Source organism: Hyaena hyaena, unplaced genomic scaffold, assembly GCF_003009895.1.
Source record: "Hyaena hyaena isolate Hyena2069 unplaced genomic scaffold, ASM300989v1 scaffold_1009, whole genome shotgun sequence".
NCBI classification, from domain to species: Eukaryota; Metazoa; Chordata; class Mammalia; order Carnivora; family Hyaenidae; genus Hyaena; species Hyaena hyaena.
The window spans coordinates 407676-430822 of record NW_024081645.1 but is presented as its reverse complement, the minus strand read 5'-3'; the positions used below and the strand labels follow the sequence as shown (position 1 = coordinate 430822).

General features: G+C 43.7%; 1 protein-coding gene across 2 annotated transcripts in view; it reads right to left on the bottom strand.

The window, feature by feature from the left end:
• SATB2 (SATB homeobox 2) overlaps nt 1–21344 on the bottom strand; it is a 191616-nt gene extending 170272 nt beyond the window's left edge. The window contains exons 1-3 of one of the 2 annotated variants that reach the window (XM_039221780.1): nt 21321–21344; nt 19136–19217; nt 14577–14804 (exon numbers count right to left, since the gene is read on the bottom strand). In XM_039221780.1, the coding sequence (XP_039077711.1) occupies nt 14577–14745 (169 nt within the window). In that variant the 5' untranslated portion in view covers nt 14746–14804; nt 19136–19217; nt 21321–21344. Of the gene's footprint in view, nt 1–14576; nt 14805–16009; nt 16940–19135; nt 19218–21320 lie in introns of those variants that run through there. The other variant, XM_039221779.1, reaches the window with a different exon arrangement.
• Nucleotides 21345–23147: the final 1803 nt, after the last annotated feature.

Genomic DNA, 23147 nt, shown 5'->3' with positions numbered 1-23147 from the left:
TTTTCACCAGTCTTGGCATTGCGCAGGTGAGAGGGGAAGAAAAGCTATTTGGGGGCAAGGGAACCATCCACAGATGGACTGGAGATCCTCTAGGCTCTCCTAAACTGCTCCAGTTTCCAAAGTTCCTCTCTGACCCTTGCTTGTGAACAAAGATTCTCTGAAGGATTAATTCATTTGTCGTTGCTATTGGTTTACTTTCTTCAGTCTCACAGAAGAGGAAGCAAGAACTGACAGAGGGGCAGCGACCTGCATTGTTCAAAGGTGGAAGAACACAGTTAACCTACAATGACGGAGAAGGCAAAATTTGCTTAATAATTACTCTAAGGGCAAATGAAGCCATATATGCAGAAATTTGATTTCATGTTCATCCATGACCCAGGTGCTTGTAACTCAAGGTTAAGCCTCCAAATAAAGTCTCAACAATAAAGCTCCTTAATGCTTCTTTCCCTTTGGGGAAGTGGGGTTCAAGGAGCTAAGATTACCAAGAAATACTTTATTCTCAAAATTCCGTCTAGTAAAACCAAATACTACCTTGCAGCCTCTGAGGCAGATCTTAACTCTGGAAGATAAGAACAAAAATAGGCCAGGGGTGGGGAAGTCACGTGAACTCTAGTCCTCTCTTCCTTACCACCCCAAATGCTCAAGCTGAGCTTCAAGCAGTAGGGAAAAGAGATGGGTTCTGGTCTCCCGGGCCTGTCCCCAGACTGAGAGATCGCAACTCAACCTGAAGTCAGTCCTGAAGTCTGCAGGAGAAACCCCACGTCTCTCAATACTCTTCATTTATAGAAATGTGGTAGCAGGATCAGGTTGGCCAGGCAGTTTGCAAAACAGGATTTCACAGGCACACAGTGGAACAGTGTGGCTACTTATCTAAACAAAAAAAGCCTGAGCTACACCTGGGAACTGGGCCATAGCAAGCCTGACCCAAGGAACTAAATTCCCTGATGTTGGGAATGTCCAGTTAGAGTGAATGAGGGGCCTGCCTTTTCATTCTCCAACATGGGCTGGATTTAGATAAGTCTTCTTCATTCCCTCACTCCCTGCGCCACCCATGAGCCTGTCTTATAGCAAGTCCAAAATAAATGTTAACTCACAGGTAAAAAAAAAAAAAAAAAGCTGTGACTTCCCACCTGAGCTTGTCACATCACTGTAGCCCACTGCACGGCAGTGAGCATCAGTATGCAAGAAAAGCTTTCTAAGAAACAATCAACAGGAGTGGCCTTAGGAGCTCGCTCCATGTCCTCAGGGGGAAGTACACCGTACCTCGGGGCTGTGTGCAACCACTGGGGACAGAAATCGTTACTCTACCACTAGGAAGGCATCACAGTCTATCGGTGTGAGACTCAAGTGGCTAGCAGCACTGTGCTCTGTGACTATACATATTCTGGGACCCTGGGAGTCTTACCTGCAGTCCTAAGTGTCCTGCACTGAAGGGCTGCAATATCTTTTCTAAATCAGAGCAACAAAATGTTCACTGATTGTGAATTTTAAAAAAAATTTTTTTAAGAAAAATGTGGAATATGTAAGTTTGATCATTACGGAAGAGTTCAAACACTGTTTGAATGTTAAACATTGTTTAAGTATCCCTTAGTTCAAAGCTAAATTTTTGAAGTTCTTTTCACAGTGGGTTATAAATGCATGTATTAAGTCTTGAGACTCGATGCCATGTTAAAATGACTATACCATAATTCATTAACAGTAAGATTTCTGTCCATTATATAAAATTTTATTCCAGAAGTTTCTGAGAAGATAATATTTCAGATAGTATTTACGAAGAGATGTATTTGCTGCTCCCCTCATTCTCATCATCCTCTCTGGAAAAGCTATGTGCAACTCAGAGTACCAAAAGTCAGAAAAAGAGTCAATAAAAATTGTCTTTATAGTAGCATTTGCTTCCGCATCTCAGGTTTTGAGCTTTGCCTAAATGTTATTCTATCTAATTTAACAATTAAAATAAAAAATCCTTGATTGATTTCTCCAGTGTAGCGTTAAGGAAAGGTTAACTGTACTGAGGTTCATGAGCAAGAAATTAATAAAGGAATCAAGCACTCAGCTCTCAATAAGACAAGACTACCCAGATTTCTAGTGGGAATATTTCATAGCACAAGCATGTTTTCTTTGGGGAGTTTAACTCACCAAAATTATTAAAAATTGAGATCAAACACTGGTGCAAAACCCCAAAGGAAATCATACTAGAGTGGAGAGATTTTTATCAAATAAAAACCTGAAAAGGTGAAGTTTTTATAGTAAAAAATAAAAGGGTTTCTCCTTACAAAAGGAAACCCTACTCTGTATGTTTGGGGATCAAACAGCAAAACATGTATGGATGTCTAATAGATGTGTAAAAATCATCACTGCAAAGTGAATGCAAATTTCACAAAGCCACGCTTAAACAGACAAGCAGCCATTACCTAGACTAAAAGCCACTCTCATTCATGTATCCAACAAATGCATCCACCAAGAGGAAACAGCAACCAAGCCCTGGAAAGGACTAACATTGGGGAAAGAAAAAGAAAAGAACACAAGGAGAGAACAAGACAGTCAGAAGCATAGTGTGTATTCTGAGGTTCCCTAAGGGTACACTGAGATGTTTGGACTGCAATACATAGTATATTATTATTGTGACTGAGATGAAGTTAATAAAACCCAGCATACAGACAAGGGAAACTCAGGTCCCCACTGATGGAATACTTCCCAGACAAGACATTTTAAGTAGATATGTACCTGTGCAATTTACAGCAATTACTTAAATAAGAAAAAGAGAACAGAGAAAACTCATATATTATTTTTTCACTTTATGAGTCTAAGACATTCCCTTTGTAATTTCTATAATTTCCAAGAGAAAATTTAAATTTAATATTTTAAAAAACCTAAAGAGATCACTTAAGCCACAACATATAAATCCACTGAAAATCTTATTTTTCATCCTTAATGTTATGCAAACGAGATCATCTATCCATAGGAGGAATGTTTTTCTGCTTTTAACAATCTTTCAGAAGTGTCACCCAAGCCCCAAAGTGTATTTCTCCCGAAAAGAAAAAAAAAGATAAATGATAAATCATGAAGGATAATACAAGTTTCTACCTTCATTAAAGCAAAAGATCGTGGAAGAGTACTGCAGCTTTTTAAACCTGGGTTAAGCCCAGGTATGAAACATCTCAATCTGAAAGATTCTACTTCTAGATCCCCTGGATTCATAATTTCTTTAACTCTCAAATAACTTCTGAGCCACAAAATCAAGCATATTTATGTAGCTTCTCCCCCACTCCGAAAAGGCCACAGTTTCAAAACAGATCTAATCTCACAAGCTCAACCCAAAATAACAGAAGGACAAGTCTTAAGACTTTTTTTTTTTTTTTTTTCAAAATCTGCATTAAAGGAGACAGGGGCTCCTTCTGGGTGAACTCCAGTGTGGCCCTGGTGCCTTGCCTGTCATGGTAAGAGCTGCGACTTCATCTCAGCACCATCGCTGCCCGCATCTACATAAAGAAGATGAAAGAAACTATACCTAACAGTTGCTATGATATACATGCATCTCTTTATTTTGTTAAGAGAAGTAGGATGGACAAAGTGTTATGTTTTTAACAAGCAAGACTGTGTTTATTAAATATCTGAGAGGCTGGCAAAGACAAAGATGACTTCGCGAGTTCTATCAAAGGGAAAAGAGAGCTGGACCCCAGAGGCTTTCCTTGGGTAAAGAGAACTGTCTCCCTCAAACTTGTTTTCCAGCTATACATCAATCTTCAATATAATTATGTTTGACAGAATATAAGCTCTTGGCAGTTAACTTGTTTACAATAAATGCCTAGTTTGGGTACATGGACTGTATTTCAGTTTTATAAATATCAAACACAAACCTACAACAGTTCCATTATGGGGCTGAGAATTATTTTGCTATAAATCTTTTTATTAGGGGGCCAAGGGAATTACTTTGCAGCTTGTTTTCCACTAACCACTTGGAATAGTGTGAAAAGAGGTACATTTATACTCTGACCCTGTGCTAATTGGAATTCTATACATTTCCATGGGAGAGTAGTATAGTATCAATCCTGAAAATGCAGGTTGCCTCCCACCCCCACACATTTTTTGTCATGATGGTAATATATATATACATGCAACAAAAATGGTTCTTGCTAAAATTATGGCCTTTTCATACAGTTCTGATTTTCTTCAAAGTCTCTTGGGAACTAATGGCCATTTGTGACAGCACTGGCAGGCCTTCAGTGGTGAGCTCCAGTTTTGGGGAGTTTGTAAGTTAGCTGTAAAAATGTGCTTAAGGCCCAAACTGACTATATGAATGGGCCTGTAAATAGAGTCAGTTTTGCTGAATATTACCTAGAGATTCATTGGAGGAGGGAAAAAAAAATCAGGATCACCTTATTTAGTCTTCTAAAGTACCTTTACTTGGGTCTTAAATGTGTACAACTTACTTTCAGAGAACTATTTGCTCCTCTTATACACCCTCAAAAATAAAGGGTGTTCAGTCTTCTAATACCACACCTGCCACATCTATAGCACCGAACCTTGTCTGAATGAAGCCTCAGGAACTGAACGCTAGACAAAGCTTCAAGGGTGCCCTGGCTTAGCCCCACTCCGCGAGCACTTTCCTCCAGCACGCACCTTCACTAGCATTCAGCATGCCTTCTGGGGTTCAGATGAGGATGACCCATCCTTGCAGAGTTCCCCACTTGTCTTTAATTTCACAATTACCTTGTAATCAGTTTTCTGTAATGGTTCAACTCTAATACAGTACTAATATTCAGAAAATATTCATTTTTAATTTTCCAAAATACCTACTACTGGAGAATTCAGTCGCTTTATGATTTAACAGTGAGATTCCAACTTCTCTCCTTCTAGTCAATGTTACAATTTAAGGTGACATAAAATGAAGAATTTTTTTGTTTCTCCCCTTCTGATCAAGAAGACTTGAAACTGATTTATAAGTTTCAAGGGTCATCAAATTGGATTTTATTAAAAATTTTACCACATGACTTTCATACATGAGAGAGAGAAAGATGAAAAATATTTTCATTGCATTATCAGAGCCACAGGTCTTTCTTGTTAATATCAAAAGCACTAGTTTACAACGTGAACTAATGGAAAATTGTTAAATTCACCTAAACTAATCAATCCTTTTTTTTTTATTTAAATAAGCCCTTTTAAGACTTTGACTATTTAACTGCTATTTGCTCAGGGAAGGGGAGACATGGAGAAGGTGATTGTACAAAAAAAAAAACCAAAACAAAAAACAACAACAAAAAAACACCCTTTTTTTAATTATACAACAAAAATTCCCTCCAAGGCAAAAAGACATTATGCCAAGTTCCACCCAAAATTAATGTTTAGGTTTAAATTATAAAGTCCAGAAAAAACGGAACCACTAATAGACCCTTAAAGCTCATGGCATTCATTGCCACTGTTAGGTTATGTAAATGTTAAAATTGAAAAACCCTTTGCTGACAAAAGTATTTTAATGAAGGTGCTATTAAGTAGACTCTCTGAACTGAATTTAAACAAAACAAAACAAAACAAAAAGCCTTTTGAGCTGTTTGATATAAATTCCACTCTAAAGGGGATTATGCCTCGGACAGCTCTGGTCTTAGTAGACCTCCACCAGTAAGGGTTTACTGCCTATCTTATTCCTTTCATTTTAACATACTCAGAAAGATTTTTTAAATATTGAACCCAAGAAAATTCTTAGCCACAGATCAAAGAAATGTTCTCCTCTAACTCTGTTAACCTTGTCTAAACTTTGGGCTCCAAATACTCTGATGGCCAAAACTGTTTGTGGTTGTAGTACCCCCACAATGGGCAGGGGTTAACTCTACTGTCTGGCTAACTCCACTGTCATCACCAAAGTTGCCAGAAGCTAACAGTTTCTATGAATAGAGTAAGAAATACAGCCCAGAGTGAAAGGAAACTAGCCACTGATTTTGGCGGCTGCCATCCAGCTCACTCGGAGCTGCTGGAAGCTTCGCTCTGGGGAATGAGGCAGGGAGGCTGAACAGTGCGAAGCATCATGGATTTAATAATGGTTCCGATGATGGCCAATGGAGGCCAGAGCCTATGCATCTGAAGTGACAGTCTATGTTGCCTGAGTGAATGTCAGTGATGTGTATACATGGAAACTCAGGGCCTCCACCAAACCTCACGTGTGCTGAGAAGAAATAAGGGTGCTCATCATTCACCTTCAACTCTCTCTCCCCTTCAGCCTGGTTGTACCTTCCCGAGGAGACCCAGGATCACACCTAACCTTTACTCAGGAGAGCTTTGTAGTCTGAGAAACATTCATCATGTTTGTTTTCCACTTACACAGGTTTAAAGAAAGGTTGGGGGAGAGAGTTATACCTCAGGTAGAAGATAAGAAAATGCGACTGCCCTTCTCAAACTGCATATAAAGACAAAATCAATGAGCACTTTTAATTGTCTCCTGAGCAACCACCTCCCAGGGGCTCCTCTAAGAACTTCCCAGGGAGGAGAAAGAAAATGGTCTCTCCCCAAAACAGATTTTAGCTAATAAACACAACAAAGTAAGTGAAAAGCATTTCAGTTATTCTGCATCCTCTCCAAGACTAAAAATTTGTACATTGTGTGACAGGTCCACCTCATTTTTCTTAATGATGTTTTTATTATTCTTTCACTCAATTAAAGCAGAAATGGATATTGCATCTTCTGACTGTATAATTGTTATTGTAATCTGTTTTCGATCACTACTAGGGAAATGGGTCCAAAACAACATAAACTCTCCACTGCCTCAGAAGGCAAGTCATTTTCTTTTACTACGACACTTAAAGAGACATTTATCATGCTGCTCTGTTAGCATCTTTGGATTATGATAAAAGAAAGTTCTTGTTTTGTTAACCAAAAAAATATAATGTTTTGAAAACACTGCTATTTAAAGAGTTTTGATATGAATGCATTTTCCTAATAAACTGTCAATTTTGCCTTTCCTTATACATAAAAAGAATTGGAACAAATGCAATAAAAATACGCAATTTTAACACGGGAAACAATCAGAAAATTTGAAAATCAATCATATTCAGTTATAAAAGGACTGATACACTCATTTTTCAGCCAAAGAGAAAAACAAGTAAAAAATTTTTTTAAAGAAAGAAAAAGATATCTCTGCTTAATGTGATAAAATTAAAATTGTTTCTATGAAATATGCAAATCACCGCTGTCAAATCTTAGTGCTTTGGAAATATTTACTCTAACCAGGGTCTCCATTAATTTTTTTTTTCATACCTGTGCAAGTCTTCATCTCATAAACCCACTGAGCTGCTGGGTACATTTCAGTAACTGTGCAACCATCAGTGGGCACTAAACAGTCTGGTGTGAAATGCACACTTTTTTTTATAAGTGGTAGCTTGCACTGTTTTCTCTGAACTTTTTAATCTTTGTTGTTATGTTAAATGCTATCGTTTAATAACTCACTGTGCTAAGACAGAACTCCATTCCGATAAGCAACTAGTTAAAGGCAGATACAAATTTGCCTTATATCGTGAACAAGTAAAATTAAAATCTACTTCCCCTAGAGTTTTACTGTCCTAATGTGTCAGAGCCACAAATAAAGAACATTCTTCCTACGATATGACTGCCCTAATTTGCTGATAACTGTATTGCAAGGTTCAAATTCTTGAAATTTCTATTAATGCTCTTTTCTTCATTTTAGGCATTTGCCAAACTAGTATCTATAATATTCACTAGTTCACTTTTTAAGTTTTAAAGGTACACACATCAACGAAAATGGAAAAAATACATTCCATAAACCCCACTGCCATAATTATATATCTAAGGCACATTCACTCCATATTAGGTCGTTTTTACCTAGATTTTTAAAAATCTGGAATAAGTAATACTTTGTAAGGGAGAAGAAAAAGATAGAAGTTGTAGAAGACAATTTCTGATGCAGGTTTTCACTTTAATTATACTGATTTTGCCACAATTTTTTAAATCTTTTGCTATTAAACAGTAAAACAATTCTGCTAATTGAAAACAACAACAACAACAAAATCACTGAGATACAGTTTCATGCTTTTGAAAACTCCACCATGGAACATTTTTACATAAACACTGTAGCATGAAGTGCTTGTGAGGCTTGTTTCATGCAAAAGAAGAAAATAAATGTTAGGCTGATCACTGACAATACAGGAACCAATGTGACTTTGGAAAATGGAAAATAACACACTATAGGGGCTCCATCTGTGCTTTTTTGGAAGTCTGTAAGTACTCAACTGGCTTTTGTTTTAACTCATACCTCAATTCCACTCAGGGCCGTCTACCTGGACTTTGAAATATCTATCGCATTACCCGTAAGTAGGAGGATGATGAATCCTTTGTATATAAAAATCCATTTTTAACACATAGACATTCTCAAACCTCTATTGCCCTTTAAAATAAAAGAAATTCACAACCTCCTTTACTGGCACCCTAAATTAATGCTAGAGAACAGTGGTGATTTGGAAGTGAGAAAGGCCCCATACAATCAAAGTCAGCAGAGGGAAATCACTCATTTTAAAATCACTATAAAGAAAAGAATGGAAGCTAAAAGGCTAACTCTCTTCATTTGTTGAGCTAAGCATAAAGGTCTTCTACTTGAAACCATTTTCACTTCTCTCTTTCTCTTTTTTGTTTCTCTTTCTTTCTTTCTTTCTTTCTTTCTTTCTTTCTTTCTTTCTTCCTTTCTTCTTTCTTAAAAAATAATGAGTTAAAATGTATGGGTTAGATCCAATATTTCACTGCTGTTCTTACTCTTGGGGAGTAGGGGGTGGGGTGGGGAACGTGCTGCCAAAGCTTCTGAAAAGAGAGTTTGGGCTGCTAATTTTCCGTTCACAAAATCTAAATTCCCCGTATGCATCTCACACAACTCATGAAATAATATGAAACAGTATTATATCACTGCAAATTGAGACATTTTTATCAAAATAAAGAGTGATGATGCCAACATTTCATTTGTCATTCCCCACTTGTCACTTTTCACTGACAAACTGTTACACATACAACTTTTGTCAAATGCTCCATCTTTAAATATGTTCCAAAATGCCATTGTATCTCAGCATTCTTATAAGGAAGATAGCAAAAACCACATTACCCCACATTAGTTATTTAAGAAATTTATTAGTTTTTAAAAAAGCCTACTTATTAAAGAATATAGAGGACTTTTATTGATTTACATGCTATGTGGGATAAAGTTTAGATTCCTAACATAAAACAAATTATGAACATATTTTGTGTGCCTAATGTGAGATTATTAGTTGTAAGAAATTTTGTTAACAGTGAAGAATAAGAGTCATTTTAATCAACGGCAACCTAAACTCTCTAAAAAGATCTAAAAAACAATAGAGTTTAGAACTCATCTAGCCCTGTTAATGTCTTTTTTATATATGAATATAAAGCCTCCACACTGAATTCTTTTTTTAAAAAAAGAAAGCTAAAGGTTTTAAATTATCAAAGTAGAACCACTTAAACTTGACTGCTTACCAGATAGATTCTGCCAGATATACCAAATAATTGCCTGCCTTGCCTGGAATAAAGCTGATTTCCATGTTCTTTAAAATATTCAAATTCCTATTTCTAAATCTCTAATAAATGATAATAAGTCTGTTTATATATACATGAATATAATAATATACATACAAGATATCTAAGATGTACAGACTGATTCGACTAGTCACGACCCCCTGGGAAAAGATTATATTGCTTATTTTCTACAGGGGTTAAAAAACAGATGCCTTGAGGGACATCTATGTAGTTCCAACACACACACACACACACACACACACCCCACATACATACACATTTCACTGCAGATGATCTTGAATATATAATGGTCAGTGGGTTTCTGCTGATGGAACACAAGGCTTCCAAAATTACTTGAAACATCAAATTATGCTCAGGACTTTGAGGGGCGGATACCCTATGTTCTGTTTAATGTGTATGTTCCATTGCATATATTTTTTTAACCAAGTATATCTTTATTTTAATAACAGGCCAAGGACTAAAAACACTTTAGAAAAGAGCTATTTTTCTACCTCAGCAAAACTACAGAGGACACGCTAGATTGTTGGATGACCCCAAAGCCTAAGTTCATTCTATTTAAAAGATCTCAAACCCTTAAAAAAAAAAAAAAAAAAAAAAAAAAAGTAGGATGTAAAAGGGAAATATAATCTTTTCTTTTTTGAGGTAATAACATGAGGCCTCCCTACAAACATATGGGGTGCATCCTTGGCTAAAATGAGTTTAATGAGTTTTTGTCATTTACCCACGTTGACAAATATGTTTCTAAATTTCCAAGTAATTCATACATTTCAATATGTCAATATCTACACTCTTTCATCGGTATACTCCTTTCAAAGAGTAAAACGTCTCCCTGTGGTGCTAATATGGTAGCTGCACCTGACCTGAACTGCATTTCTTTTAATCTAAAAGGAAATGTTCCACATGTAGACAATTAAACTAACTGTTGTTGTAGACAATGTTCAGCTCTAAATGAGGCCCTGCCCAACAATCGTGATCACATTTGCTTCCCTATTTGAATACATCAGTGTGTATTGCATAATGATTTTTTTCCCCTTGTAACAAGACAGTTATGTTCTTCAAAGGGCTGCCTATTAGCAAGAAGAATAGGCCTACTTTGGGTCAACTAGTTATAAGATAACTTTAAAAGGCAATTCCTCAATAAGATTAAATCATGATTTTAAAAATAAATACTTTTTCCAAAAAAAGGAATTAAAAAAAAAACATAACAGCAACTAACTCTAAAAGATATTCCCGGTGTTCAAACATTTTCCCCTAAAATCTAGAACATTTAACACCAAAAAAATTATCAAAATTCATAGGAAAATGAAAAATATCAAAAAGATTTCTGATGTTTAATGCCTCCTATCAGCAAATACACCATCTGGTATGCTCAAGCGCTGTTCATTCAGTTTAAATAAAGCTGTCTGAAAGTTCTTCTTTAAGCCAAACGTTTAAAAATGAAAATGCTTGTGTTAACAATGAATGAAGCACAATAATTTATTGCTGTTAAAGCACAACTGGCCAGCACCTTTCAGCAGTCCAGGAGGAAAGCAGAGAGCTTCGCTTCCTCTGGAAACTTGATTGGCATCACTTTCATTTTATGCTGTAGGTTGCGTGGCGGAAGCATTACACACAGCAGAACCTTTTAGGTACTTATGTTAATGGTGATAAAAAGGATCATCTGATTCTTATTTTCGTCACCCTTAATAATCTTTTCTTTTCTAAATCTTCAAATAGATCTGTAAATTTTAATCAACAATTTCACAAATATAAATTTCCCCACCATTAATCATCCTTTTTCAAAATCCTTATGGAGTGAATTACTAGCTGAGAGGGGACGCCAATTCTAGTAAGTGAATGTTACCCAGCAGGGATATAAAGCTGTCAACACCACGGTGCTCTTGCTTGCTCTAAACTCTCTTCCAGCCTTCGTATGTTTTTTAAAGAGATATTAGCCTTTTTTTTTTCTCCTAGGGACCTTCTATAAAAGCTGACTGTCATACACATCTGAACACTTATTTTATTACATACATGCTTTAAAACACAACTTAGATAAGAACAAAAACATCCTAGAAGGTCTTGGAAAGACAAAGCAAAACTGATCTACTTTCAAATAGTCTTCTAAATTTAACCACATTGTAAACAACACACTAACTTTTAAGTCCCCTATCAAAACGCAACCTTGAGGACTATGATAGTGTATCTACCACCTCAACTAGTTAAATCCAGACACTAAAATATTTTTTTTTTTAACAAACGTGTTCTCATCAAAAAACATACCAAACTCTCTTTCTAAAACCGCAGAATAAGGGCAATAGAATTTACTATTACAACCAAGGCATTCAGAAACATTTATTCATCTCACTGTTTATCAAAAGCAGTAAGATAAACTGCCATGTTATTAGGCAACCAATTAGCTTAATGATCTCCCCATTTTTAGGGGGGAAGCTTTTAAGAAAGAGAATCACTAAAGATTAACAAACACATCCTATCAAATTTTGAGCCCTATTTTTAAAACATAAATTACTATAATCATCTTTATAACATTGACAAGACTACAATATATCTGAAAATGATAATAAACGATATAGTGCTATAAATATTTTGTAGTTGTCCATGTTTATTATATTGCTTTATAAAGAAAATTTAAACAAAAGAAAGTAGGGTGATAGAAATATAATCTAGTTTATATTTATCCTATGTTCCCAAAAAAGAGCCTTTCAATGGCAAAGAACTTCTAACTAGAAATGTATTTTAAACATGATTAAAATTTTTAAATATTTTTTAAAGGCCTTGCTCTTTCCCCATCTATATACATGATTAAAAGTTACAAAGAAATGAAACCGTTACCATCTCAACATACATTAGGACACCAAGTAAACTTAAATCCTTCCAAAAATATTAACATTCAATAAAAAACTTTACACTGTCAAAATTTTATGTTCTAAGTTATTATATCTTAAAATTTTCTATATTAAAATCTTTCTAATCTACTATGCCATACAGAATACAATCTTTCTCTATAAAAAATTTTTTAAAACCCACCATATGTAAACTCTTTTAGCCACCTTACTATTAAGTATTAAACATAGTACTTACTGAGACAAACTAATACCATCTTTATTTTCATTTTGGAAAGCAACTAACAAAGCCTTTGATATTACTAAATTAAAGCTCAGTAAAAGTGACTAAAGCAGCTTGTTGAAACAAACCTATTATTCCTCTTGAAGACTTAATTTTACTTTATACTAAATTTATAGTAAGTGGTCAAATGTGAATTATAGTCTCAGAAAATAAAAAACGCAACCACTATTTCACACTAAATTTAGGTATTCCTGAGTCAACGAAATTAGGCAGCTTCCTTCTTGGTTCAGTATAATGTAGGAAAAAAGAAAACACTTGTTTTAAGGAATCACAATTGTTAACAATTACATTCTAAAATGTTTAGAGACTTCTTTCAATTTAGTGAATTTTAGTAGGTCTTCAGAAAAAAACCAAATTCTATGTCCAAGTTTTTTCTTTATGCATAAGGCCACTTTGAGAACACACCTCCTCCTCCAATGATTTCCGAGTTTTTCAATCAAATAGTATCAGCACTTATATCATACACTTGGTTTTACCATATTTGCTATCTATTTTTCTTTCTCATATGCATATACTAAAATGTTACAAAAAGCCTTAAGTTATTGTTCTAGTCTCAAGATAACACATTAATAAACACAAATTTTAAAAAGTGGGTCACAGAACTATCAAGTTTTCTTTTGCTTCATTGAAGTGTATCTTTTAGCCCCTAAAATAAAAGGTACATAAGCCACAATATACAGCCAAATAAATTTTTAAAGCTTTAAAAATTGTGAGAATGAGTGCTTCTTAAGGCAAATCGTTCTGAATGTCTACTATGGAGAAATAATAATAGCAAACTACGTAAAAATAGAAACGTGTTATTTTATAAAATGTCTTTTAACTCTTTAAAAGGGCATGGACATTTTAGACTTAAGTCTTTGCTTTGAAATACAGGTTATGGCTATTTAGAACATGGGGTTGGAGTTTATCATTAAGTTTTGCCATGGTTTTGTATCATTTCGGGCGGGCTAAATATAAAGAATTATGTTAAGTAAGCTACTGCTGAAAATATTAGGGGGAAAAAAACCCTCTAGAACCAAAGAAGGTTTAAACTGGTGATTTATCTCAAACACAAAAAAACTGCATGCCATGCTGAATTTGCATTTTGTACGCAAAAAACAACTTAGCAAACAGCATAAGAGCCTCAAAATATTTCAGTAATGTTTAAATTTCTTATTTATATCACTTTATAAAATTATTTTTCCTAACCACTTTAAAGGAAAGCGGTTGTTTACGTAGTAAAATCTCTGAAAGTTTTTCTTGAAATAGTATTAAATTCTTGGAAAAGTAAACAGCATGTAGCCATTAGGACTACTTTACCATATTTTACCTGTTGTGCTATAATTCATAACAAAGTTACAAATGCATAGGACTTTAAACTGTTTAGAAAACGGTGACCTCAAAACTTCTAAGGGCCTGACATATTTCATGATGCTTCTTTATTTCCCACTTGAACTGTGGCAGGAAATATTCCCAGTTGTTACTAATTTATCTCGAAGCACTATCCTAACTACAAAGTAACACCAACACTCTTGCTCCTGAGCATTAAAGACTAGTCCACAAAAGCGATCGCACCTCCACTTCATCTCTACAACAGACACTCTGAGGCAAAGCAAAAGAGTTAAATCACTAAAAAGCTCTCTAGGAAAATCTAGAAACAGTTAGCTGGCTGTGACATAAACCTGCCAACACCTCAGCACACAGTGGCAAAGTGCCCAAAAAATGCCACCCTCTGGGTAAACCACTTTCTTGTTTTAACTCTACATGAAGCTACCAGTTGCAGATGAGAGGCGACGGGGGCATTATTTGGCAACCTGGAATTCACTTCCTGTAATCCTACACCGCGACAGCGCCTAATCAACCTGAACCCTGACACCCGGGCCATTATCGCCGGGCCGCGGGGCTGCGCGCGCCTCCCCGCTCCGGGCTGTTACCTCCCACGGCTTTGGCCACGGCGCCGTTGGGCCTCCCGCGGGCTCCCATGGGGCTGCCGTTCTGCTCCAGCCGGGCCACCTTCACCGGGGGAGGCCCCTTGACGTCGGGGCTGCCGCTCCGCCGGTCGGGGCTGTCCCGCAGACACGGGCTCTCGCTCCGCCGCTCCATGCTGCTCCGACTCGGAGACAAAGTTCCCACCGGCAGGTCGCAATAAAACGCGCAGGGACCTAGGGAGGGGGCGGGGGGGAGGGAAGGGGGAGGGAAAAAAAAAAGAGGGAAAACCGCTCACACACGTGATAGACGTTCAGGCCAGTGGCGGAGCGCTGCACCAAGCCACACAAACTTCCTCCCACGCTGCCCGAGGGGCCCGAGCCGGGAAGCGGGTCCCCACCTTACACGGCGCGGCCGAAGGAAGCTCGAGGTGCTGCGACGCTGCCTAGCTGCTCTCCAGAAGTTAGCCCTCGGTGAGGGTTACCAGGCCAGCGCCCAGGGGCGCCCAGGAGCGGCCCATTCATTGGGACAGGGTTGGCACAGCCGTTCTCAGATGAGACAGCCTCGCCGTGTGGGGGTCAGGGATGCAGAAGAAGTGAGCTTCATAAAAAGACATCTCACCCACTCGAGGAAGGGGTAGGGGATGTACACAAGTCCAGAAGAAACCGAATTAGCCACATCATGAATGTGCTGTGAATGGCGGGGCGGGAGCCAAAGGCCTGCCTTAAGGACTCCTGGAGTCCCTGCTTTTTACCTTGACCCAGCAAGTCTTGAGACACAAACACACTTTGCACAAAACCAACCCAAATTCCACATTAATAAGCATCCAGAAACACTTGGAGGTATTCATCAGAAAACTCTCCAGAATACCCTTCATCACAATGGAGGGGGCTACAACCATTATTTCGGAACGTTCTTAGGTTCTTCCGATCCTAAGTGACTTTTTAAAAGCTCTTCAGCATAAAACACAAAAGCATTTAAATTATTAGGTTAAGAAGCAGCCTTTATCAACCCCAATTTACAAATTTCTCCAAAAAAAAGTTTTCCTCTGGGTTTCTTGGCTGGCAGCGCGCTCCTCAAGGAACCCGCAGATCTCTGCACCCCTGGACTTTTGGGGGGCGTCAGGAGAGGAGGAAACACCTGATGAAACTACATTCACACTGTCACTGACGACCCCGAGAAGCAGGAACCCTGTACAACAAAGTGCGCCAGGAATCCTCGCGGGCGGTCTCGCCGTGGGAGAAGCCGCGTGTCAGGGAGACACGGTGGGGGTGGCAGAGGGGAGGCGAGAGGGGAGCTGCAAGAGACGCGAGATGCGGAGACAGAGCGGGAGGGCTGCCCGCACTCCCTCTGCTACGCTGTCGGGGAGGGAACTTAGCCGGACCCGGGGCTTCCCCGAACTCCCGAGCTTGGAGTGGGAGTCCTCGCCTTGCGTACTTACTGCTCACGGTCTGTCTGTAACTTGGCTGGCTGAGGCTCTGTCCATGGAGCAAAAGTAGAGAATCCAGGGTGGAAAGTTTCTGGTGCTTCGCCTTGCAGTGTTCTCCTAGCCTTCTTTCCTCTTTCCTCCTTCCCCTTTTCCTCTTTCCCAGGTCCTAACGTTTAAGGTCCTGGGTCAGGGTGTCTTCTAGTGCAGTGATGGTTGTTATGATGATGATGATTGGGGGGGGGGGTAGGGGGAGGAGGAGGAGGAGAGGGAAAGGAGGGTTCCTCCAAAGGGGCACCCGAGCGAGCGGGGGAGGAGACGGCGGAGGAGGGGAAAAGAGAGAAGGAGGCTGAAAAAGCCTTTTCACACCTTCGGGAAGGAGACCCGTTCGGGAGAGAAAGGGCTGAGGACTGGGAGGAGGCGGAGGTGGGCCGGTGCCGCCGCTTCGCAGGTCGGCTAGTTCGCGAGAAGGCGCGGCCGGAGCCTTAGGGCCGGTGTCACCCAAAGCCAAGAAGGCGCAGGGACCCGGGACCGCGCGCAGGAGGAAACGCGGCTGCTGCCCAAGCTGTCACCTCCAGCCTCTCCCCTCTCGGCCGCCGCCGCCAGCAGCCGGAGCCGGACTCACTGACAAGCCGCAGAGAGATACACTGAGAGGGAGATGATTATTAGTTGCGTTGAGTCATCAGGCAAAGTGAGTCCTTTTGGGTTGTCCTCGGTTTCCGATTTCTCCCCCTCCCCCTTTCCGTCCCCAAATCTAGCGCCTTCAAAATAATAATTTGGGGTGGGGGTAGGGGAAGTCTCTGGGTTATTTCGGGATGGAGGTTGGGGGGGAAAGATCTAAGCCCACGCCAGACTGGTCCACCGCAATGAAGGAAGAGAGTGGGGGGCGGGGAGGAGGGCTGGGGAGGTTGCGGGGGGAGGGGGGCCCCGCCTGGCAGGAAATTAAACATCAATCAATCAATCGCTGTGAGCCCGGCGACCCAAACAGCGGCGGGGCTGCGGAGGAGGCAGAAGGGACTGGCGAGGGGCGGGTGGGATGCAGGGAGGAGGGTAGAGGAGGAAGCGGAGAGTCGGCGGTGGCAGAGCGGTGGGGCGAGGACCGCGCGCGTCGGGCGGCAGAGGACCGATGGCAGAGAACCGAGTGCCGCTCGAGGCGGTGGCCGAGGCCGGTGGGTGGGTGCGCCCGGGTGCAGGCGGGCGCTGGGGCTCGGGTCTGGTCCTCCTCCCGGTGTCGGGTCCTGGGCGCGGCCGCCTCGCCCAGCCCCGAGGCGCACTCGTCCCGGCGCGGAGGCGGCGGCGACAGGGCAGGCGCTGGTTGCCTCGTTTCCCGGCGGAGGCGCAGACCTACGCGCAAGGAGGCAACCGCGGCTGCCTCGGCTCCGGGTTCTGCTAACTGCGCCGAGTACTTTCGACTTTGGAGATAGGAGGGCTATCGCCTCCCCCACCCACCGCCTCCGCCCACCACCCACCGCCTCCGCCCCTCCGAGCAACTTTTCCCGATGCCTGTGAGCTCCCCCTTCGCGCAGAGCCGGCCGTCCGGGCCCGCCGCGCCGCCGCACGCGCGGGGAAGGCCGCTTCTCCCTCAGAGCCGGCGCGGCTGTGGGTCCAGAACAATAGCCCGGGTGTCCTGAGTGGCAAGAGTACCAGCGCTGCCCGCCGGGCTGCGGGTGGGACAGGAGAGGGGGCTGCGTGGGGGGCGCAGGGCGGGGGGCATCCCTGGATGACGTCCCTGGAGCGCTCGCAGCGCCGGCGACATCTCGAGCAGCTCAGCCCGGGCCGCCTGGAGGCCGTGACGCGGAGGCAGTGAGAGCGATGGGGCTGCCTGTCCTCCGGCTGCGGGTCTGGGACTCCTGGGACCCCAGGCGGCTCAGGCACTAGGCTTCGAGCGCGGGCAGAGTGTGCGGTGAGGACCTGGTCTCCTCGTCCCGGGGGAGGCCGCGCGGGGGCGTCCACAGCAGGTCCCGCGAAGGTGTAACTGAGCCACAAACTTTTGCCGACTCCCGCGGCCGCAGCCGCCCGCAGCCCGACTCCAGCAGCGGTGCTCATTTAAGGTGGCGCGGGCACTAGCCGAGCAGGCCGAGCGCCGTCCGCGCTTTTGTCCCTGAGGTCCCGCTTGGGCGCGGGACCTCCTTAAAGAAAAGCACGTGGGCAGGGGTCGCGGCCCCCGCAAGCCGCCTGGGGCGCCGGCTTACATTCGCTGTCCGGACCCGTGGCGGGAAAATGAGGACGCGTCCCCGCCCGCCTTGAGGCCAGTGAAGCCCCTCTGCTGGCGGCACCTCCAATCCCTACCGCACACCTTGTGTCTCCTACCTAAACCCCTGGACCCGGAGGACTCCCAACCATCTCGCTGCCTGAGCCGCCAGTCCCCCTTAAGAAGTGTTGGCTGTACGGCGGCGCCAGAGGGCCAAACTAAATTCGGTTTTGGGAAACGCGCTCGGGGGGTAATTCTGGAAATCCTGGGCTGGTGCACAGAAGAGGGAAGCCGCGTCAGCCTAGTGTGCCCAGAGGTAGGCCGCCGTCCACTCGCCGCACCTACCCGGTGGGCGGCGTGCGCGCAGCCATTCCCTCAAAAGCAGAGGCCTGGGAGGCGGGGGGAGCCTCTGGAAGAGAAAGGGTCCCAGAAACTAAACCTGCCCCGGCCTAAGTCTCAACGCCCAGATCCCGGAGAATCCCGCACCCAGACGCCGCCCACCAAGTTCCAAAGGAGTCCTAGGCGACCCGGGAGGCTGTCGGAGCCCAGCCGAGAAAGGGAAGCGAGTTCGAGAGTAAATCTTCGGGGAGCCACCCTGGGAGTTTTAGGCAGCATTTTCTTTTCCCTGCTTTTTATTCCCTAAATCCCATCTCCCCCACTTCCCTGAGCGAACGGGTTAGAGAAAATGCACAATTCGAAGTCTGAGAACAAAGTGGCTCGAGTAAACCAACTCGTTGGTGGTAGCTAAAAGGTTTTTGGCTGCAAAGAAACAAACTGTAAGTTTGATAACAAACTTTTTTTTTTTAATCTGTAGTTTCACGTCGGAATGGGAAGGGGGTTTTGCAAAACACAACTACCACTGTCAAAGTTTGAGCCCGTTTTCAAAATGGGGAAAGACGCAATTCTTACAAATATCTTAACAACGATAATAATGCTGTTTCTTTCCTTACCTTGGTGTTGAACTGCAGAATCCTCCTCCGGATCAGTGTCCAGGAACTTAGAAGAAATGGTGATATTAGGACTTCAGTACTTCTGGAAAAAAAAAATGCAAATGGTTTAGCCAGGATCTTTCCTGTCTGATTCGTCACTATTATTATATCTGATGATGCGAATGGTTGGAGCGATTCAATCTTAAGTCATTAATGAGCTATTTTATAAACACCACTGTCTGAAGATCTTCATTTACATTTTGCGAAGGATCACTTCGCTAACCTCACATGCTTATGTCAACAGCATGATTACTAGACTTCAGTCACACTCTTATAAACAACACAGCGGTATTGTTAATGGGTTAATATTTTATAAAGTCTAAATATTTTATTATGTTTTGAAAGGAACTATTGATTCTAAATTATTAAATCCCTGAGAAGGGTGATTTAAATAAAGTATACAATTAAGTACAATTAAATGTACATTGTGGCTAGTTTGTTTTCAGATTCTGCACCCTTTTTAAATTAGATTTTCTCATTATTGGAGTTTCTTCTTGTCCGTTTTTGATAGTGAACAAAGCTATCATTTTGGGCAAAAGAACTCAAGATGTATAAAGGTGCATTTAACATAAAGGAAAATACCAAAAAATATGGGTTATTACCAGAAATGTATTTTGAATATTTGCAGATTTATATTTAGTGACACATTTTACAAATTTCTTTCCATTTGGAAAAGGAGAATTCTAGGAAGTTTTGTGATATATGCCCGATGTGCAGGGGTTCTTTCCCCTTGATTTTGTCCCTTTAATGGCCTTTTCTGTTTCAAATTACATAAGCTTTTTAATGCACGATTTTTGTATTGACCTAATTGCAACTGAAGTAAGAAATTCTTTTCAGCATGTTTAATTTTGACCGTAAGAAATTCTAAATAACGTTTTTATCTTTTGCTAAGATTTTCTACTTTTTAAAACAGTAAATAAATTACGATTCAAAAGTTTTGTTTGGTTTCGTTTTATATTCCTCAAGTGGCTTATTTCCAAACATTTTTTAAACAAAATCACACTCAAGAAAAGAATTGGTTTTAATTACGTTTTTTTTTTTAAATAATTTGATCCAAAACGCATTTTTGCAAAAATAGTTTGCTCCAGTGCTCAAAGCATAAAGTTCACGTTGGGGGACATTTTTATCCCTCAATTTGCTTCTCACTGACGTTTTTTGTCAGGAATCTACTACGACGTCTTCCCCTCTCCACCCCCACCCCCAATTTTTTCATATGTCATTTAGTCAAAGGTCGCCTGTCTTTCATAATCACACTGAGATTTGTTATTTTAAAAATCAACGGATCTTTATGCGCTGGGCTTAAATATGCATGTTTTTTCTAATTTCCATGTTCTCTCCTTTTCTCTCTATCTCTTGTCAGGCCTTTCTTCTCCTTTTATGGCCTGCACTTTTACTGACATTTCTTGATTTCTCTCTCTCTCCACACCGAGGTTTCTACTACGCTAGCTCTTGACTCTGGCCAACCTTCCCCAATGACCGCTCAGGACCGCCTAGGCCCAACTGCCCGGGGGTAGAGTGCCGGCTGCCAGGCATGGGACGCCGGCTCTCGCCGGACTACCCTCGCCGGACTACCCAGACCTGTGAGGGCCCAGCATCCTTCACCGGGCTTCCTGGATTTCGGGTCTGGTCACCCTGGCAAAGAGGCCCTCCCGGCGGAGCGCTGCCTCCTAGAGAACACGAGAAAGTTGTGCCGCGTTTTCTCCTCCACTCTCGCACACACAAGAAAAACTCTACGGGAATTGCCAGCGTCGAAAGCCTTCTCTGGCTCCTAGGAGCCCACGCAGGCCTGCCTCTCCCTCCCCCCTTCGCGCCCCCCCAACCCCCACCCCGGGCTTGCTCTGCTGGGGGCGAGAGGAGGGCGGGAGCGAATCGTTTCTCTCAAATGAAGCCCACACCAGTTATGAAGCCAATTTCCGCCACGGACTGTCCGGGGAGAGTTGGGCGACCAACATTTTCACGAACCGCATAACTGCCCCAGGCTTGGATTGGAAACTGGATGTGCCAAGGGAACTAGGGCCCGAGGCCAGGACGCCCCAGGGGAATGCGCCTAGAAGAGCAGATCAACTAGGGTGGGCTCCAGCCCTTTCCCAGACTGCTCCGGGGCGTCTGGGGACTGACCAGGGCGCAGGGGGCGGGGGACACTTACTTCGTTGTCCGCACGCCTTCCTCTTTGGCACCAGAGCCGGACAATCCCAACCCGCGCCAGGCAAAGATAAATTACTCCTGGCTCCCCCAGCAGCTCTGGGGCCTGGGCGGGGGCGGAGCGGTGAGGGAGCCGTCGGGCCGCGTAAGGTAGGGGTGGTGAAGGTCCTGCTCCCATCCGCAAAGAAACCAGACCCTGCGGCCCGACGGGGAGAAGCGTCCCAGGGAGAAGACTGGTTGGGGATGGGTGATGGGCAACTAGTTTGTGTTAGATGGTGAACTGAGCACCCAGGAGCTCGGAGGATCCAGAATCGGGAACAGACAATGCAGAGGCCCAGAGGGCGGGAGGGGACACGCAAAGGTCTGCCCAGGAGCTGCCTCGGGCGAGGATAAGGAGCTTTGTGCACTGAGGCCCCAAATGTGGGGGGCGGGAGAACGTGTCGGAGGTGGGCACCGCCTGCCCTGGGTGAGGAAAGCGAAGGGACTTGTCTTGAAGGTAAAGGAGACTTTGGTTTGGAGGTGTGGAAGTGCTTCCTCCGCGGCCGCGGGTTGGGAGGCCCGGGAAGGCGGAGGGCCCGCGGGCTCCGAGCGCCACTCCAGCGACACAAGACAACGCCCCCGGGCTCTTGAATCCTTTCACTCTTTTTCAGAGTCAAGAGCTTAATAGCCGGATCTCCTGCAGCACCTCAAGGAGAGAATGACTGCCCCGCTAATCTAGTTTTTTAAAAATAGAAATCGACTTAAAACGACCGGTAACAAGGCACAGGGGGACAACACGAAACGCTAAAGGAGCTGCGGCTGCCTCCCCGCCCCCACCCCGGGGCGGCCTGGGTTTGAGCCTGGAATCCCGCTCCCGACTCGCTGCGTTTTCTGTCTGGAAACACCAAGCGAGGAGAAAGGGGTCTGTCCCATCTCTAATCCCGGGGCGCAAGGTAGAGGCGGAGAACCTCGCGACCTCGACTCGTCCTTACGGTCCCGTCGCCGCGGACCCCGGGTCACCGCCAGGGTCCCAGACCGGAGATAAGGCATCCTCTCCCGACAGCGCCACCGCGTGGGCTGCGGCCGAAACGTGCGGCGCCCGTTCCGCCCGCCGCTTTCCGGAGCCGGCCTTTCCGCGTCGCCTCAAGTCCACAGGTTAAGGATGCGGCGGCGGGGGGTGGGGGGATGGGCAGGTCCCCGGCCCTGGCCGTACCCGACCGCGCCGACAGAAACGCGCCCAGCAAGCAGAACCTCGGCGCCCCAACCCCTTGTAATGAGAAAGCATACCTGGAAAGTCCAGGCCACGGCGCCCGCCCGTACCCCAGACTGCAGGCTGGGCAGTCTGAAATTCGCGCCCACCCGCAGCCGGGGCCAGCGAGCCCAGGAAGCCCAGTCCGAGGCGGCCCAGGTCGGAGCAGCTCCCGCAGCGTTGAGCGACACTAGGTCCGCACTGGTCTCGAACAGCGCGGGAGAGAGCGAGAAAGCCTGCTGCGGGACCCGAGGTGCCAAGCACTTACTGGGGCCGAGGACGAAGCGGGTAGTCGGTCTATCTGGCGGCCCAAAGCTGTTGGGAGTGGCGGGGAGCCTCGAGGGTTTCCTGGGCTGGTGACTCGCCTGCTCTCTCCGTCTTACGAAGCCCCACGGAAACCCTCATAGTCCGTCAAGCCTTGACTCCCGAGTTATCGCCCGGGTGACTGTGACACGGTGTGCCGAGGCTCGGTCCTTCCCCGCCCCGCGGTGCCTTGCCTCGCGGCCCCGCGGCCAAGCCCAGCGGAGCCAGGCATCACCTCGAGCCGCCCCGGCGCTACGTCAGGATCTGAGAGTCCCCACGTCGGGCTCAGAGGACTTGAGT